This window comes from Phacochoerus africanus, chromosome 16 (genome assembly GCF_016906955.1).
Source record: "Phacochoerus africanus isolate WHEZ1 chromosome 16, ROS_Pafr_v1, whole genome shotgun sequence".
Lineage (NCBI taxonomy): Eukaryota > Metazoa > Chordata > Mammalia > Artiodactyla > Suidae > Phacochoerus > Phacochoerus africanus.
This window is the reverse complement of record NC_062559.1, coordinates 21,680,178-21,700,815: the sequence shown is the minus strand read 5'-3', so window position 1 is coordinate 21,700,815 and position 20,638 is coordinate 21,680,178. Positions and strand designations below refer to the sequence as shown.

The following is a 20,638-nucleotide window of genomic DNA, read 5'->3' as shown; positions in this document are numbered from 1 at the left end:
TTCACTCATTTCAGTGGCTACTAGGCCCAGGTGAGAAAAAGCTACTAATTACATACCTTGGAGTATTTCATCATGCCAAAGTTTGACCTAGAAAATAGAGAATTTTAGTGACACTCAGATATACTTTTAGATAGTGATGTTCAGATTATATTCTCCCCAGTTTAACTCATCACTTGTTAATTATGATACCTGAAGCAATTGACCTCAAGCTACTGCTCGATTCTTCATAAAAGAAGCAGTTACTATTAAAAGCTACCACATAAATCTTGAAATATTCACAAAGTCTTACACAAATAATTCTTTTTCATATAGGAATAAAAGACAATCTTCTTCACATACACGCAAATGTACAAAAACACATTCCTCGAGGAAATAGAATTTTCTTGGCACACCAGGGCTTTTACAGAGGAGTTAAATAACAACAGAGGTGCCACCTGGAAAAAAGTTTTCCCTGGCTTTAAAACTGGAACGAAACAACTCTCAACATTTGCAAAACATTCCTTTATTATTAGAAATAAATTATTTGTATAAAAAATTGCATGCGTCAACCATTGCATTTATTTTTAGCACAACCCAGGGCTTCAATCCGGTCAGCCATTACAAGAAACAGACTCATTGTCTTATACAAGTTGAACAAGGTGGGACAGGAATGGGAGTTCTCACAATCACAGAAAAATACAAGAATAACATCAGACATGGTTTATTTCAACAGCATTTTTTTTTCACAAGCTAACATTAGTTTTCCTTTTGTGATTTTTTTTTTTAACTGCTCTTGAGTAAGCAATACTTTAGCTTGACACTCATTGGTTGTGTTGTATAAAATGGGTTTATTCACTCCCTGTTATTGATACTTTTGGCATGTGGCTACTGTTTGTTCCTTACAAGATTGACTATTGATTTGATTGATTGTAGTCTACAGAGATCTCCAGGAGTAAGTGTTGGCGGTGTCATGTTCATGGTTTACCATCGCATACCACGTTTCTCCATATTGTATCTTTTCCCTGTTTCAGATTGAATGATTGCTGTAGCTGATATATGTCGTCTTGGTAGAGGAAGCTGTTAAGACAAATTAAGACAAATTATAATACAGACTAATAAATTAGTTTGTTAAAATGACTTTAAAATTCAAATCTTGTGATAACTATTTTATGATATGTAGCTTTCATGTTACTTATTATTTTTAAACCGTGAAGAATCTAACCATTGTAGAATTAAGATGCAGCAGAATTTTTCATCTGTAAAACTAGTTTCATTTATAGTATATTTACCAAAAGGGGAAAAAAAAAAAAAAAACCCTGAAAATGTGAACACTCTGTTCTTTAACAAATTTTGGTAAAATTAAATTTTAATGTGTTTTTTTTTTTTTGCTTTTTCGGGCCACACCCGCAGCATATGGAAGTTGCATCAGAGCTATAGCTGCCGGCCTATGCCACAGTAATGCAGCATCCAAGCCGTGTGTCTGTGACCTACATTACAGCTCACATCGGATCTTTGACCCACTGACCAAGGCTAGGGATCAAACCCACATCCTCATGGATACTAGTTGGGCTCGTTACCACTGAGCCATAATGGGAACTTACTTAATGTGTATTATTTTGATTTACGATACAAAAAAATGAAAGAGCAGATAAATATTCTGCAAAAGACAAAAAAAAGTTTTTTACAACCCACATTAATGACTCAATTCTTCGAATCTGATTTGATGACCAAAAAAGGATTAGTCATTATAATTAGTTGTGCTTTGAGAATGAATATATCTTCCACTTAAAAAATAATACTTTTAAGGATTTCCTGTTGTGGCTCAGCGGTAATGAACCCAATTAGTATTCATGAGGATGCAGGTTCTATCCCTGGCCTCACTAGATGCGTTAAGGATCTGGTGTTGCAGTGAGCTGTGGTGTGGGTCACAGATATGCTCAGATCCTGTGTTGCTGTGTCTGTGGCAAAGGCTGGCAGCTGCAGTTCCAATTCTACCCCTAGCCTGGGAACTTCCATGTGTCACATGTGCAACCCTAAAAAGAAAATAAATTAAAAATTAAATTTTTTTTAAAAATTTGAAAAATAATACTTTTAGACTTTAGAAGTAGACAGAATAAAATATCAATGCATTTTGCCAGCACACATATATCTGGTTTCATCCAAAGGATACAAATGGAGATGTTTAGAAAATAAAGACTCAAAGAAGGAAATGAAGAGTCAATTGTTCTGGTACCAACTTCCTATAAAGTAAAACCTATTATTGTAAGAATAATCTGTACTATAAAAATGTAGATACGAAAATATTCTAGGTCAAATTTATACTCATACTTAATTTCCAGAAATACAAACCTAAATCCAAATAATTCCTTTGGATTTTTGAGAGAGATGATGGCATAAATTTCTGTTCTAAAATTTTAAATGTGACATGCTATTTTTCAGTGGGACCCTGGAATTAATAATCATCAGAAGGATGATGAAAAATTCAAAACATGTATGTATTTCACTATATAAATCCAATTCAGAGTGAATCAAATTTTTAGAGAATAATTTAGTTTTTGAAGATTGAATAAGGAAATTGTGAACGTCCTTCTCTGAAATAATTGGCAATCAGACTCATTCCATTTTAATGCACATGAACACTAGGAATTGACCAGACAAGGTCTTACCAGAGACTAAGAATATACTAAGTCCACAATCACTAAAATTATCGCAGAAAACCCGGGAAGTTCTAGTTGTAGATATTTTTGCTATTTTTGATTTCATTGAATATTATGAGCATCATGCCCCAAACAGGTGATATATCTGCTTATCTTACCTACTTTGCCCTCATTAGGTTTTTATGGGCACAAGAGAAAGGAAGTAGATCTTAGACCTGGTTTTAAATTACATTTTGTTCTCTAAAAAATGAATGGGAAAGGCCACTGAACTGGGTCACTCAGTATTATCAGTGGTCCACAGTCCACAATACTGGGTTTTTGTAAGGGTGGAGGCAGAGTAGATTTGCAAGGGAATGGCTGTTGTCCTGGAGAATCTATATGCAATGATGCTTAACACTTCTAAAATGTTGTATGTCACATTTCGTTTAGTGTGAAGTGAAATACAACAACATTTATGGTCTTCACTTTTTAAAGAAAAAAATTCCTAATTTATATAATGCTCTCATATGCCTCTAAATTTTTTTCTAAGAAAATAAAATCTGTACTTTGGCTGTATTTTTGAATGACTTTCATGTAATATTTGTGGACAAGATGAAGTAAGAGTAGGAAAAATGACCCTTAAAAAGATTGTTCCGCTTCCTGATCTATTCAATATATTTAACAATAACTAAAATGTAAGACATATTTATCAAATTTGTAGATAGCTAGAAAGAAAAATCATGGTTGAAATAGAGGAACAAGAGCCAAGAGACCTTGACAAAGATGATCTTCTGATATTAATCTTCAAGGATCTTTCCAACTTTAAAGATTCTAAAGCTATTTATTAATTTGTACTTCACTCTTGGAACTCTTAGATGTGAACTCCAAGGAAAAAAGATGGTAGAATTCTATTGAGAAAAAAGACTATAATTTACAAAAGGCAAGCAATCTTAATTTTTCTAATGGTTAGAAAAGGCACGTAAGGCTTTGGAAACTGATGATTTGGTCAACATTGAAACAGTGATTAAGAGGCAGACTTTGTTAATAGCAGCTATCTTGCAAGGAGACAGAGGGATGATAAAACAATAGCATTTTTGGAATTTTAAGTCCATTCTATTAACCACAGATCAAACTGCAGAGAAACCTTGGAGACAGGATGGGTTCAGATATAGACAACTGCAACAAAGTGATTATCACAATAAAGAGAGTGACATGAAGTTTTTGGGTTCTTAGTGCATACAAAAGTTATGCTTACACTATACTATAGTCTATTAAATGTGTAACAGCATTATGACTAAAAATACAATGTACATACCGTAACTAGACAAAAATGCCTTATTGCTAAAAAATGCTAACCAGCTCAGGATGCCACAAATGCTTATTTGGTAAAAATAGGAAAAAAAAAAAAGGAGTATCTGGGAAACACAATAGAATGAAGCACAGTAAAACAAGGTATGTTTGTAGGTTTTCATATCAGCAGTGATATTTTTACCTTTATCCCAGAAGTATTACAGACCAAAAGGGATCCGAGATGTACATATGTACAGAGAAGCTCTATAAAACTTCTGGTATTGAATATGCTTATTGAAAATCAGTTTTTGCATGCAGCAACAATGCACTTCCTGTGCACACCACACTATGTTCACAAGCTAGAGAAAGAACCTCTACCGCCAGCAGCAGCTGTTTTCATGAATTATGCATGAACATAGCCTAAGGAATGCCATGTGACAGCATTTGTTAATTGGGTGCCATTGATAAAATTCATGTATATCAACTCTGTTTCTCTCTTTCCACACTTCTATGAAATAACATTTGACCTTTTTTTAATGTGTGAAATGCAGTTCTGCAAATTTAGTCGTGAACATGGACTCATTTGGTCTCCCTCCAATTTCACATCATATTTATTCTGTGTGCCTTTAGAAGCTTTAAAATATTACATATGTGATTAGAATTTCTGGCTTTAATAAGTCACCTTTAAGATGAAATTTCTGTTTTGTGGACTTGTATTGCTTCATTGCTATGAGGAAAAAACATTGCATATATATCATAAATATACAGCTAAAATGTCAGAAAAATAAGGTTATAGAATAGAAGCCATAATTATCAAAATTCTCCCCATAATAAAAAGATGCTAAAACAACAGTTTTTGAATTTTAAGTCTTCTCTTTTCTGTTAACCACAGACCAATGAATCTATAGTTTCATGGCCGCAATGATACTTTTACCTTTATATAATGATTTATAGCTTATAAAACACTGTCCCGTATGTCATTGTCACTTCATTGTAGTAAAGGTGATTTGTCAAAAGTCTGGTAGCAGGAAGTGTGAGAATGTGGCAACATGGATATCATTCCAGTGGATCAACCAGCCCTGGATTTATTGAGAAGAGGCTTCACCAGTTTTGAGAGGAGGCAGTTTAAATCAGAGGAAGCATGGTACTAGTTATAGAGAGTTGAAGGGCAAAAGCTATTCCAGTTTTCTTTCTTTCTTTTTTTTCACTCTTTTTTTGGTAAGATTTTTATTTTTTATTTTTATTTTTTAATGGCTCCCCCCCAGCATATAAAAGTTCCCAGGCTAGGGGTCAAATCAGGGCTGCAGCTGCTGGCCTACGCCACAGCCACAGCCTTACTGGATCCAAGGTATATCTGCAACTCACTCGGCAGCATTGTGGCAATGCCAGATCATTAACCCAAAGAGCGAGGCAAGGGATTGAACCTATGTCCTCAAGTATACTAATTAGGTTCGTTATTGCTAAGCCACAACTGGAACTCCCTTATTTTTTTCTATTATACTTGATTTGCAATGTTCTGTCAGTTTCTACTGTACAGCAAAGTGACCCAGTAACACATAAATATATATACATAATTTTTCTCACATTATATTCCATCATGTTCCATCACAGGTGCCTAAATGTAGATCTCTGTGCTATATAGCAGATCTCACTGCTTATCCATTCCAAGGGCAATAGTTTGCATCAACTAACCCCAAATTCCCAGTCCATCAGACTCCTCCCCATACTGCCTTGGCAACCACACGTCTGTTCTCCAAGTCCATGAGTTTGTTTCTTTTCTGAAGAAAGGTTCATTTGTGCCATATATTAGATTCTAGATATAAGTGATATCATATAGTATTTGTCTTTCTCCTTCTGACTTAGTTCACTTAATATGAGAGTCTCTGGCTCCAAACATGTTGCTGCAAATGGCCTTATTTTGTTCTTTTTATGATTGAGTAGTAGTCTACTCTGTATATGTAACACATCTTCTTAATACATTCATCTGTCGATGGACATTTAGGTTGTTTCCATGTCTTGACTATTGTGAACAGTGCTACAGTGAACACAGGGGTGCATGTTATCTTTTTCAAAGAAAGTTTTGTCTGGATATATGTCCAGCAATTGGATTGCTGGGTCGGTCATATAGTAGTTCTGTATTTAATTTTCTGAGGTACCTCCATACTATTTTCCATGGTGTTTGAACCAATTTACGTTCCCTTTTCTCCACACCCTCTCCAGCATTTATTATTTGTTGACTTGTTAACGATGGCCATTCTGACTGCTGTGAGGTGGTATCTCATAGTAGTTTTTATTTGCATTTCTCTAATGATTAGTTATGTATGTTGAGCATTTTTTCATGTGCCTGTTGGCCATCTGTATATTTTCCTTGGAGAAATGTGTAGTCAGGTCTTTTGCCTATTTTTCAATTGAGTTGTTGGTTTTTTTGCTGTTGACTGGTATAAGGGGTTTGTATATTTTAGAGACTAAGCCCTTGTCAGTTAAATCATTTGAAACTATGTTCTCCCATTCCATAGGATGTCTTTTTTTTCTTTTTTAAGATGTCCTTTGCTATGCAAAAGCTTTCAAGTTTGATTGGGGCCCATTGGTTTATTTTTGTTTTTATTTCTGTTCCCTTGGGAGACTGACCAAGAAAGTGTTTGTATGGGTGGGTGATGTCAGGGAATGTTTTGCTTATGTTCTCTTCCAGGAGTTTGATGGTGTCTTGTCTTATGTTTAAGTGTTTAGGCCATTTTGAGTCTCTGTGCATGGTGTGAGGATGTGTTCCATTTTCATTGACTTGCATGCAGCTGTCCAGGTTTCCCAGAAATGCTTGCTAAAAAGACTGTCTTTTTCCCATTTTATGTTCTTGCCTCCTTTGTCAAAGATTAATTGACCATAGGTGTCTGGGTTTATTTCTGGGTCTCTATTATGTTCCATTGGTCTATATGTCTGTTTTGGTACCAGTACCACACTGTGTTGATGACTGTGGCTTAGTAATATTGCCTGAATCTGGGAGAGTTATGCCTCCTGCTTGGTTTTTGTTCCTCAGAATTGCTTTGGCAATTCTTGGCTTTTATGATTCCATATCAACTTTTGGATTGTTTCTTCTAGTTCTGTAAAAAATGTTATGGGTAATTGGATAGGGATTGCACTGTATCTGTAGATTGCTTTGGGTAGTCTGGCCATTTTAACAATACTGATTCTTCTAATACAGGAACATGGAATATCTTTCCATTTCTTTGAATCCTCTTTAATTTCCTTGATTAGTGTTTTATAGTTATCAGCATATAAGTCTTTCACCTCCTTGGTCAGGTTTACTCCTAATATTTAATTTTTTGCATGTGATTTTAAAAGGTATTGAATTTTTATATTCTTTTTCTAATACTTCATTGCTAGTATAGAGAAATGCAACTGATTTCTGAATGTTAATCTTGTATCCTGCTACTTTGCTAAATTCATTGATTAGTTTGAATAGGTTTTGTGTGGAGTCCTTAGGGTTTTCTATATATAGTATCATGTTATCTGCATAGAGCAACAATTTTACCTCTTTTCTTCCAATTTCAATACCTGTTATTTCTTTTGTCTGATTGCTGTGGCTAGGACGTCCAATACTATGTTGAATAAAAGTGATAAGAGTGGGCATCCTTGTCTTGTTCCAGATTTTAGTGGGACGGCTTTCAGCTCTTCTCCATTGAGTATTATATTGGCTGTGGGTTTGTCCTAAATGGCTTTGATTACCATAAGGTATGTTCCCTCCATACCCACTTTGGTAAGAGTTTTTTATGAATGGATGTTGGACTTTGTCACATGTGTTGTCTGCATTTATTGAGATGATCATGTGGTTTTTGACTTTTCTTTTGCTAATGTGGTGTATGACAATGATTGATTTGTGTATGTTGAACCATCCTGGTGACCCTGGGATGAATCCCACTTGGTCGTGCTTTATGATCTTTTTTTTGTATGCTGTTGGATTTGGTTGGCTAAAATTTTGTTGAGAATTTCTGCATCTAGTCATCAAAGATATTGGTTTCTAATGTTCTTTTTTGGTAGTATCTTTGGTTTTGGTATTAAGTTGATGGCAGCTTCATAGAATATCTTTGGGAGTGTTGCCTCTTCTTCAACCTTTTTGGAAAAGTGTAAGAAGGATGGGTATGAGTGCTTCTTTGTATGTTTGGTAGAATTCACCTGTGAAGCCATCTGGTCGTGGACATTTGTTTGTAGGGAATGTTTTTATCACATATCCAATTTCATTTCTACTGATTGGGCATGTCTATTGATCTATTTCTTCTTGATTCAGTTTTGGCAGGCTGTCTCTAGAAATTTGTCCATCTCTTCTAGGTTGTCAAATTTGTTGGCATATAATTGTCCACAGTATTCTCTTATGATTTTTTTTTTTTGTATTTCTGCACTATCTGTTGAGCTTTCTCCTTTTTTAATTCTTATTTGTTTTTTTTCTCTGCTCTTCTTGGTGAGTCTGGCCAAAGGTTTGTCAATTTTGTTTATTACCCTTTCAAAGAACCAGCTCTTAGTTTTTATTGATGTTTTTTCTATTGTTTTTTGAATCTCTATTTTATTGATTTCTGGTCTGATCTTTATGATTTCCTCCTTTCTGCTGACTTTAGGTTTTGTTTTTGTTCTTCTTTTTCTAATTCTCCTAGGTGGTGTGTTAAGTTGTCTACTTGAGATTTTTCTTCTTTTCTGAGGAAGGCCTGTATCCCTATGAACTTGCTGCTAAGCAGTGCTTTTGTGGGATCCCATAGATTTTGAATGGTTTTGTTTTCATTATCATTTGTCTCAAGGTATTCTTCTAATTTCCCTTTTGATTTCCTCATTGACCCACTGGGTTTTTAGTATAGCATGTTGTTTAGTCTCCATGTAGTCAGTTTTTTTCCCATTTCTTTTCCAGTGGTTGATTCTAATTTCATGCCATTGTGGTCAGAAAAGATACATGAAATAATTTCTATACTCTTAAATTTGTTGAGGTTTTGTGCCCCAGTATGTGGTCAATACTTGAAAATGTTTCATATGCACGTGAAAAAAATGTATATTCTGATTTTTTTGGATGTAATGTCCTGAAAATGTCAATTAAGTCTAAATTTTCCATTGTGTCATTTAGAGTCTCTGTTGCCCTATTGATTATCTGTCTAGAGTATCTGTCCATTGATGTGAGTGGGTGTTAAAGTCTCCTACTATTATTGTATTCTCATTAACTTCTCCTTTATGTCTGTTGGTATTTGTTGTATGTATCTGGGTGCTCCTATATTAGGGGCCTATATATTGATGATTGTAATACCCTCTTCTTGAATGGTTTTCCTCTCCTTTTATTATTAGTGTCCTTCTTTTTCTTTATGGCCTTTATTTTAAAGTCTATTTTTGTCTGATGCAAGTATTGTAACTCTTGCTTTCCTGTCTTTTCCACTCAATGAAATATCCTTTTCCATCCCCTCACTTTCAATTTATATGTGTCCTTTGCCCTAAGGTGAGTCTCCTGTAGACAGCATATTATAGGCTCTTGTTTATTTATCCAATCTGCCACTCTTTGTCTTGATTGGAGCATTCAGTCCATTGACATTTAAGGTGATTATTGATAAATATGTATGTATTGCCATTTTAAACCTTGTTTTCCAGTTGATTCTATGTTTTCCCTTTGTTCCTTTTTTTGGTTGGATGATTTCCTTTTATGCTTTTTGTTTCCTTTTCTTTTTAGTTTTTCTGAATGTACTAGTTGGTTTTGACTTGTAGATGCCTTGTTTTTCAAGTATATTAACCCTTTCCTATATCTGCTTGCTCTAGCCTGATAGTGGTATAGGCTTACATATATTCTTATAAAAAAAAAAAAAAGTCTAGATTTACCTACTTTCCTCCCTCACATTTTATGATTTTAAAGTCCTTTTTTTAACATCTTCAAGTTTGTCCTTTTGCTGTTCCTTGTGTTTATGGTTACTATTACAATAGTTTTTTGGTTTTGTTTTTTTGTTTTTTCCCCTTTAGGTCTGTCTACTGGCTTAATTGAGTGCTTTCCCGGTGTGGTTTTCTCCATCCTATTTCTTCTTACTTCTTTTTTATTTAGAGGAGCCCTTTCCGTTTTTCTTTTAGAATGAGTTTAATATTACTGTACTCTTTCAGTTTCTGTTTCTTGGAGAAAATTGTTATTTCTCCTTCTATTTTAAATGATATTCTTGCTTGGTAGATTATTCCAGACTGCAAAATGTTTCCCTTTTCCCAGAACTTCAAATACATCCTGTCACTCTCTTCTGGCTTGTAGTGTTTCTGTAGAGAAATCAGCTGATAGCCTTATGCAGGGTCCTTTAGAATTAACTCTGTTTCTCTCTTGCTGCCTTTAGAATCCTCTCTTTAGCTCTTGCCATTTTCATTATAATGTGTCTTGGTGTGGGCCTGTTTGGGGCCCTCTGTGCTTCCTGTATCATGGTATCTGTGTCCTTCAGATTTGGAAAGTTTTCAGCCATAAGTTCTTCAAATATATTTTCCATCCCCCCTTTTTTTGTCTTCTCTTTCTGGAATCCCCTTTATGTGTTGATTGGCCCACTTTATAGTCTCCTGTAGGTATCATATTGCTTTCTTTTTTCTTTTTCACGTGGTTTTCTGTCTGCTGTCCTGAGTGGATGATTTCCATTGTACTATCTTCCAAGTCCCTAATTCCTTCTTCTTCTAATGATCCATTTTGCTCTTCAGTGACTAAGTCAGCTTGCATCTCTGCAAAGGAATGTTCTAATTTTTCTTGGTTCCTCCTTATATTTTCCAGTTCCTTTCTAAAGTAATCTGCATTAGTGTTCATAGCTGCTCGTAATTCCTTCCTACTCGCTCTTCGTCCCTTCAGTATTTTCACTGTCTCCTTTGTGCACTCAGTGTCTCTTAGACTGCAGTGGTCTGTTTCATGATTTGCTCCTTCGGGTGACTTCTGCTTTTTTTAACCGGGAATGATTCCTGGGCTGCTTCATTTTGCTTATATTTTTCTCATTCTGTGAGTTTAGGGAAAATGACTCCTGTAGGCTTGGAGGGCTAGTTATATGCATGAGTGCCCCGGGGTATTTTGTGAGAACTTACTTTTGATTTTTAGGGTGCTTGTTGTGTGTGCTTCCAGGGAGATGGAGGCAGTGGTCAGGGCTAGTAGCTAGTGCCTGGTTGCTGGGCCCTTGACAGTGGGCAGGACCCACGGGAAGGTGGGGCAGGCTGCTCCTCGTTGCAGGGCCCTGGGAAGTGACAGTGATCAGGCGGGTGTAGGCAGTGCCCAGAGCATTTGGCAGTGGCAGTAGCAGGGCAGGTGCATTCCCAGGGGAGTGAGAGCAACAATGAGTGTGCTTGGTTGCAGTGCCATTTTTTTTTTTTTTTTGCCAACCTTTCAGGTGCCTAAGGTCTCAGTTGGTATCTGTTCACAGACCCCTAGTGGTGGTGGGCCATGTCCTCCTCGGGTATCTGAGGTAATTGCTATGAAGCTCTGCCAACTATAAATCACACAAGAGTGCTTAGCCCCCCACTGCCCTTAGGCCACACAAGAGGTACCTGGCCTTCTGTACTCTGTCTCCCATAGCCTGCACCAGAGGTGCTCTGTCATCTGAGAGTCTGTGTGTACACAGGCAAAGCTATTCCTATGTGGTCCTCCCCTCCCCAACAATGGCACCTTGCTTCTCCTGCAGATGCATACCTCCTCCTTGGTTCCCTCAGCTGTAGCGTTTGGCTCCCCAGCCCATGGCATTCAGCTCCCAGCCCTCGGCACACTGCTCTCTAGCCCCTCAGGCTGTCTCCATACATCCACCCCTAGCCCTCTCTCTGGTTCTGACTTCCGGAGCCGGAGTCTCAGCGTCCAGCCCCCACCAGAGCATCTCAGGCTGTGGCCTCTAGGGGTGTGGTGCAGATCATCTGTGCAGCTCTTCCTCTGCTTTGCCCTCCTCAATCCTGCTGCTGCACTTTTCTGCACAACTTTGTGGTTCTTCCATGTCAGCTGATCTCCCTGTCAGTTAGGTGGTTTCTCAGGGTATGGGTTTGTTCCTTTCCTCTTTAAAAGCTCCCTCTCAGGAGTGCTAGTCCCATTCTGATTGCTTTTCTCTCTTTTCTTTTTTAATTTTCCTTTTCTACCCAGTTATGTGGAGGGTGTTTTGCCCTTTTTTGGAGGTTTAAGGTCTTTTGCCAGCATTCAGTAGATGTTCTGTGCGAATCGTTCTACATGTAGTTTTTTTTTTTTTTTTTTTTTTTGGTTTGTTGGAGAAGGTGAGCACCACGTCTTACTCTTCTGCCCTCTTGATCCCCACCCCCCAATTTTCAATTATACTTCTTAAGACATAAGACCCAGTTTTAGAAGAAAAATGTTGCATTTAAGCTATTCAAGTTTTTGATATTTTGAGAGAATTTATGATTTTGAATGACTCTTGGCTCAAATCATCATTACGTGTAGTAAAGGGAACCAGGGCACAAGTCATCCATAATGGCAGGTCGTGTAAGTGAACAAATGTTAGCAGTTGTTACCTGGAGTAGGATTACAGAAGGACATGCAAAGATTTCATATACTGTTCTCCTGAATGTGTAAACTTCAATCACTTTATCTGGCCTAATGTATTCACCCAAACCACTCCTATAAAAGATGATATACACTGAAATCTCAAAAGTACAATTTAACCTTCTTTCAGGTAGTAATTGACTTTATTTTGTTTCATCTTTTTAACTTTCTTTTACTTTCCAAAAATGAGCATCTGACTCCTCCAGAATGTGAGAGGCTTTTTCCACCATACATGCTCCACATCTGTACTCTTTCATTATTATTTCTGAGAAAACAGGGAAATGTACATGCTATAAAATTTTCATTTCAACATCCACAGAAAATAATAGGAGGAAAAAAAAAAGTAGATGAGACTTATTTCTAAGACATGGGATTAGTCTCATCAATACTGGAAACTTTCCCTTCATGGAACCAATTTTTTAAATGGGTGGGAAGAGTTTATTAATTTTTTTCCTTACCACATTCCAGAGGTGAGTCTGGGGAAATTGTTGTTTCTTTCACTGTATGTTTGCTTACTTTCATTCGAAACAATATTATATAAAATTTTCTGGACTGTTGATAAAACAAGTGCAACTGTAGACTGATGAGTCATACTGAAGAGTGCCAGTGTTCAAAGTGTATCACTGGCCAACAGTAGTTTATTGGCATCCTACAGTAGGTTTTAACTTCCTGAACTGATGCTTTCAAGACAGAAAAACACAGAAAATTCTGCCCTCAAATTATAAGCATTCTACTCTGATGCCTTTAAGAGTAGTTATAGTACATCCTTTGCTAAGGGCCCAAATAAGCCCACTATTAGTCAATTGCTTACCTATAATCAGAGATGATTATAACAATTTGATGCCAAAACCCATCCTTACTGCATCTTTCTTGTACACTTTCTCAAAGTTTCATGTTTGCTGAAGGATGACTATGTGGGGAGTATCTGTGAAATTCTCTACAAGTGACTCAATTTGATATTCATGAGCTGAAGGTCATCTTCCTGAAGGATATGGCCAGTAATTACAATAAGTCTGATAGAAAATGAAGCCAGTAAGTTTTAATTAAGTTATGCATATGGGGCATTAGAGTAGACAGTTTTCATCTGGAAATCTTGATATAAGGGAAGGTTTGTCAGTCTAGTGAAGGCTCTAAGTTGTTATAATAATCAAATAAAATCAATTCAATCTAACCTGTGTTTCATGTCAAAGGTACAGAAAATAGGAGATAGAGCTTCCTGGAGGAAACTGAGATAAAGAGGTAATTTTTTCATATGGTTTTATCCTTAATGATTAAATACCTGTTCTGTATTCACAGAACACAGGAAGCAAGGACCTTAGCTTTTCTTTCTTTTTCAACCATCTATAGAAGTTTGTAAAGGTTGTATGTATTTTTCACTGTATTCAGCTTTCTGGTATTTTGCTGTTCATAACTCCAGTCTATTTGCTTAGATACCAAGATGGACTTGAACAGCGCAGTTAAACTCTGCTGGATTAATTCGGTACTGGGATGTGCTTCTTCAGGGATGATGACAGAGAAGAGGAATATAGGTGAAGAAAAGTAATGTTACAGTTTTCAGGGTCATGAGGCTTTCAGAGAAGACTTCTATTATCTTAATGCTTCCAATAAGGGAAACCAAAGATCAAGGGAAGCCAAAGAAAGGGATCAGTCTGGGGAGACAAGTAATAACTATGACTTAACCTTGATGTTGGCTAACTAGTTTTCTCAGTTCCCTAAATACCTAAGTAACATATTGTTTATTTGTGTAAGATATTTGGTCTGCATGCTCCATAAATACTAGTTAACAATGAATTCTACAAGGAGTTGCCAGTATTTGACAAACAAAGCCTGTAAGGTAGTTCCTAAGCACTAAAGCATAGTTTTATAAGTGGAGCATAGTTCCAAGCTTCAAGCTCTGTAATGCCTCAAAAGAGAGACCTGAATATCACTTGGTGAAAGAGATGCTGTATTTGTATTCCCACTCTGGAGAAGAGCCACTTGCCTTGAAATCATTTGGTTCTAACCAGGTGATTCTAACTGCTGTGATGGTCTCATGGTTTGTGAGTACCACCATGTCCCTGGAAACATGAAGCACAGTCCCCAAGACCAGTAGAAGAATGTTCAACGTACATCTATCAGGAAGTGCTCCCGCTCTTGACCATCGGAAAGTCTACGGATGACTTACTGTTGGTTTCAAGACTCTCACAGAGTTCACTTTTCACTTCGCCATTTGGTCTGTCATTTCCCTTTTGGATCAGTTTGCTTTGCATGGTGGCAGCGGTCACCACAGCCTTGAAGCTCCGCTTGCGTTTTTGAACATTCTGTTCTGGATGAAAAATTATAATATAAACCTTGGGCATATAGAGCATGCCCAGAGACACCGAAGCACTTAAACTCATGGAGACAGTAAGTGTTGTTGTCTGGATGTACATCTGAAGAAGGGGGAAAAAAAAAAAAAGAATCAATGTTGATAAACCCGATCAAAGATAAAGCAAATAACATAACCATTTTCTGAAATTATTCCAGCTTCTCTGCTAACGGTGTGTTAAAAGGTACTTGTTGAAACTGCCTTCAATTATACTCAATTCAAGCATTCCATTCCTTTAGTCCCCACCTGCAAATGTGGGTGAAGTTCTATTGTTTATGAAGGCCAGTTCCTTCAAACAAACAAACAAAGCAAGCTGATAGAGCTGAGTTTCCTTTTTAGATTTTAATTATACATATATAAGGAAGGGGGCAAAACCAGTCTAGCAAAAGACTAACATTTTATGTCACACAAATCTTCTTCAGGGAGGTGTCACAGCGTCAAATGCTATTCTTTCAACAATAAACTTAACCTAGAAGGTGAATTAAATATAGTGGAAATAGAGCAGGAGGCAAATAGTCCAGGCAAACAGTCCAGAACATCACCACTGCACACCACTGCTTGAATAATACTAGTGTTTACATCTTCACATAATTGCTTAATTCCAGCTCCCTAACCTGATATATCACAAGTATGCTATAAGGGCTTGATTTTCTTTCACAGTCCCCCTAAAGGATAATTCCAGAGGGTCTCGATGATTGCATCAGATCAAAATAAATGTGGGTGCTTTTAGAAAATACATGAAACTTCCTCCTTCCAAGATTGAAATACGGCCTTTGGGGATAGAACCCTGACATCTGGATTTTGAAAATTTCTCTGCCTGGGCTCAATCCTTATCCTTACCCCACTGAACTGACTGCTCTTGTACTTACAAAGAGACGTTTCTCTGGGAAATTTTTCTTCCTACAATCTAGTGGTTAATGACCTAAAAAAGCCAAACCTAAAAATCACTGTTTTTGTTTTTTTCATTATGTTATGAAAACAAACATGATAGTATTTTAATCTTTTTTCCTTCCCCAATATTTTGAGCTATAATCAAAAATAGAAATTGTGTATTTTAAGGTGTACAACTTGATGTTTTAATCATTGCAATCAACTTAACATATCCATCACCTCACCTAATTACCATTTTCTTTGTTTTCTTTTCCTTTGTGTGTGTGTGTGTGTGTTAAGAATGCTTAAGATCTCCCTTCTTAGGAAATGGCAAGTATACAATACAGTATTGTTACCTATAGTCACATATTCATCTTGTGTAACTGGAAGTTTGCACCTTTTGACCAGTATCTCCCTTATTTCCCCTCCCCCTGCCCCTGGCAACCACTGTTCTGCTCTCTGCTTCTAAGAGTCTCACAGTTTTAGATTTCACATATAAGTGGGATCACGCAGTTTTTGTCTTTCTGGCTACTTTTGCTTAGTACAATGTCCTCCAGATTGTCACAATGGCAGGATAAACACTCTGTACATATATCACATCTTTAAAAACAAAAATCTGATCTACTTTCATTTTTTATATCCTGAGCTCAAAATACAATTTCTCCAAACAACTTGGCATACACTGAGGCTACAAAGCAGCCATGTTTTAAGATTATGAAGAGATCCCTTTATTATATCTGTGATCTTCCTTAATATCTTTTTTTTTTTGTCTTTTTGCTCTTTCTTGGGCCACTCCCACAGCATATGGAGGTTCCCAGGCTAGGGGCTGAATCGGAGCTGTAGCCACCCGCCTACACCAGAGTCACAGCAATGTGGGATCCGAGCCGCGTCTGCAGCCTACACCACAGTTCACGGCAATGCCGGATCGTCAACCCACTGAGCAAGGGCAGGGACCGAACCTGCAACCTCATGGTTCCTAGTCGGATTCGTTAACCACTGCACCACCACAGGAACTCCTTTCCTTAATATCTTTTCACTCTGACGATACCTCTGGAAATGTAAAGTTGTCAGACTGTATCCATCAATCCCCAGAATGCAAACTAATTGGATCATTTTAATAAAGGGCTGAAATACGTTTACCTTCAAGGGTAAATATCTGAATCAGCTTTATGGTTGGCCTTTTCCTAGGGGAGACTGTTTCTCTTAACAGATGACAAAATCTTGATGTACAAAACTGTCCAAACCACGAAGCAAAACTTCAGACACCCACAAAAAGACTGTCTCTGTCTGAGCAATCATGTCATGTGAGTTACTGAGTTTACTATTCAATTCATCTACCAGGAAGGCTGTCCTTTGCTTAAGACCCTATGGTAAGTATGGGAATACCCTTCCATTAGGATTGGTTTGTTTCAAAGTTCACCTCCTCCAGGAAGTCCTCCATGATAAATCTTATTTAATTATAATGTTTTTATTTTATTTCTAAGCACTAATGCATTGAAGAGTAAACACAATGGATCACTTGCTAATATGTAACTCTGTGATTATAATCATTTATATAAACTGTAATAATTCATATAAAATGCACAGCTAGGGTATAAATTTTGAATCTGTAATCTGTATTTTTTCTTATCTACCTCTAGGAAATTATACAATAATTACTCATATACTACTCCTTGTTTTTAAGTAAATGAAGATCTTTGAGAATCCCTTGATTTACATTAAGTTTTTCAGAATATGCTTTCCATAATTTTCTACTGTGTCAAATGGACATCAGGGATGCTAACATTGTAAGTAAGAAACTCAAAGTGTTGAGGTATGAATCCAGATTTTAGGTTGGGCTCATGCATACCAACCTCAATAGAGACATAATTCAAATCCATCTGTCAGCAAAGTGACAAATTACTATGTGTCATGATCTCTTGTGCTACCTGCCAACAAGTGAAAACCCATGTTACATGTGAGTAACTAAAGGTCTACTACAATTAAGAAGGTCCTGATAAGATGTGAATATGCACCTTTAAACCACATAAATCTCCCTAAGCTTTGCCACCTACTTTTAAGCAACTTATTATAATAATACTTCTAAGCCTCTCATGTGTTGGTTAATCCTCTTTGAATTCCTGCTTATTCTCCAGCTAGCATTGCTGCAGAAAGGCTATGTAGAAAATGGGCTGCAGAGAAAGGACATAAAGATAAGGAAAGGAGAGAGCCAAATGCGAATCACACACGTAAATTTTCAAATCCACTCCCTTATAGGAACCATCAGTTTTGTCCCATTCAGACCTTGCCAAGTCAATTTAACTTATAAAAAAATAAAATAAAAACCAAAAAACTTCCAGAGGTCCAACAGCTATGAAATGATGGGAACACCCACACTTAAAACATATAATTCTAGTCCAAGGAATTCATAAATACTTTTCTAGTTTGAAAATCTTATAAAATGTGTCTGGTACCATAAATATAATTTTCTTCCCATATTCAGAATAATTTCTGTAATACATAGTAATTTTGATTTTGCTAAGTATTAAGCATGAAGAAGATTCTGGAATGCTAGTTTCCACATTAATTACTGCAGTCTGTTCTTTCAGCAAACCAACTCAATAGAAGATGTAATAAACATAGATATTAGAATTAAATAGTACCATGCTTGGTGTTCCAAGCTCTCCATTAGACACTAGGTTTGCAGATGACACCATAACGCTGATGTGACTTATGTGCTCTCTTAAAACAGCTTCTGAAAAAATTTAATGTGAGCTCAATACATAAAAAGCATCTATATAAAAATCATACCCTAAAATGCAAAATTTTACAGTGACCAAGCCTTTGCAACAGACCTCAAACTGTGAGTATGTTGAGGTTTTGAACTTCATTTTTTAATATTTAATGAAATGAAAATGCTATACATATTATAATCTCAATGAAAGCAATAAGAGCAAAATAAGAACAGAAGTAAAATGCCACCTCCTGGCATTTGAGAGAAACTAAGTCCTTAGCATCATGGATTATAGGATTCTCAATATCTCTCATATTTAAGAAGACATGGCTTTCTATGTCATATTAAAAAATTGAAATGGAGCACTTGATTCCCAAAACACATGCTTTTTTTTTTTTTGTATACCTGCTGAATATTCTAAACACTTGAGTCATGTAAGGAAGGAACATATCCAAGCAGACCTGAGCTTGAATTCCAAACCACCACTTATATATTTTTTGAAGATAAATAGTTTATAGAGGAACTGTAGCATTGCCTTGTGGGTGGTAAAAGCTCTAAGTCGACCCACCAGGTGACTGTCCAAACTCTAATAAAACTTCCCTGGCAGTTGAACAGCTGTGAGCTCTTATTTTCCCTCTGACTTTTAATTTCTTACCTATGAAATGGGAAGAAATAATCCTTTTCTCACAGAAGGGTTGTAGGTGGAATGACATAATCTTTACAAATCATCTCAAAGGCACAAAATAGTAGCAGCTCAACAAAGATTATTTGGCCTGCAACTTTGAATCTAAAAGGCTGCCTACAAAACATCCTTCCAGGTAGGTAGAATTGAGAGAGGGTCATTTAGTGAAGAGGTGATAGCACTGCAGCTCTAACTGTATGATGTCAAGGAAAATGCTATTGTAACCTTACTTCAAAGTGGGCAGAATGAAACCTTGCCCAAAAGTCAGCTGCTCTTTGCTGATGTCAGGGCCATAGTCACTGTCTCTGCTACAGGCCTAGAATAGTACACTGGCTCTCTGTATTAAATTATAGCTCAGCAGAATACAGGAGGGAACTACATGAATTCCCTATAAGCAACATAAATCCACTGAGAGATGCTGATGAGTTTTGGATTTGTTAATGCAACCTTCTTTTTTCCATCTTCCTTTTACGCCCCCACCTTCTGCCCCCTGTCACTCCAAAATATTAGTACCTGGAAGAAGGAGTGTGTCTTTTCTATTACGTCCCTTGATAGTCTGTCTCTTCCTCTGCCTCCATGGCCCCTGCACATTTTGGAGCAGTCAGATGCACTGAGGCAGCTTTATCTGATCTCAGGATAAGCCAGGGAGGAGATGACACAATGGAGCATATTAACATGACATCTTTTCTGGGACTTGTTACAACTCCTCTTCATTCTCTGCAGGAATCATTGGTGCACATCCAATGATGTGCTGAATGTCTGGGAATCACCAAAAGCTCCAGGAAGAGTGACCTCCAGAAAAAAGGTCAGTCTTTGACTTTCGACCAGCTGCTTGCACACAGAACTCCACAGACTCTCATATCAAAGCTGGTATGTTTTTAACCTCTTAGTAACTAAGGTAACATGTTCTGAAACCTAAAACCCCAAACAGATTTATGCCCTGTGATAAGAAACAGATTATTTATTCCTGAGTATTTCTGCCTTGCCCTGGATGGTTTTATCTCACTTTTTTGCTACATTCAGCCAGGTTCTCTTTTGCTGCTTCACACACAGCCTGACTAGTGAAAAAGTTCCGTTCACATTTTTTTTTTCTTTCTTGGCTGCCCCACAGCATATGGAGTTCCTGGGCCAGGGATCAGAGCCTAGCACTGTGCCAGGCCAGGGATTGAACCTGAGTCCTGGTGCTGCAGAGACACTGCAGATCCTGTTGTGCCACAGTGGGCACTCCAATAATGTCCAATTTATATATTATATATTAAGTAATGTATATATATATTAAATAATGTCCATTTCATATATATATATAAATGGCTGCACCTGCAGCATATGGAAGTTCTTGGGCCAGGGATTGAATTTGAGCCACAGCCACAATGCCAGATCTTTTAACCCACTGTTCCAGGCTAGGGCTTGAACCCATGCCTCTGCAGTGACCCAGGCTGCTGTGATAAGATTCTTAACCCACATGGCAGAAACTCCAGAAAACTATGCTTATACTTAAAGCCTGCCTTTTTTTTTTTAAGGGGCACACCCATGGCATAAGGAGGGTCCCAGGCTAGGGGTCGAATCAGAGCTGTAGCTGCTGGCCTACACCACAGCTCATGGCAATGTCAGATCCTTAACCCACTGA

At 37.2% G+C, this 20,638-nt stretch overlaps 1 protein-coding gene across 2 annotated transcripts in view; it reads right to left on the bottom strand.

The window, feature by feature from the left end:
- Positions 1–482: 482 nt before the first annotated feature.
- The window catches only part of LOC125117682 (metabotropic glutamate receptor 8), a 104,867-nt gene continuing 84,711 nt past the window's right edge, over positions 483–20,638 (bottom strand). The window contains exons 2-3 of one of the 2 annotated variants that reach the window (XM_047763720.1): positions 14,509–14,810; positions 483–1,056 (exon numbers count right to left, since the gene is read on the bottom strand). In XM_047763720.1, the coding sequence (XP_047619676.1) occupies positions 14,514–14,810 (297 nt within the window). In that variant the 3' untranslated portion in view covers positions 483–1,056; positions 14,509–14,513. The remainder of the gene's footprint in view (positions 1,057–14,508; positions 14,811–20,638) is intronic. The other variant, XM_047763719.1, reaches the window with a different exon arrangement.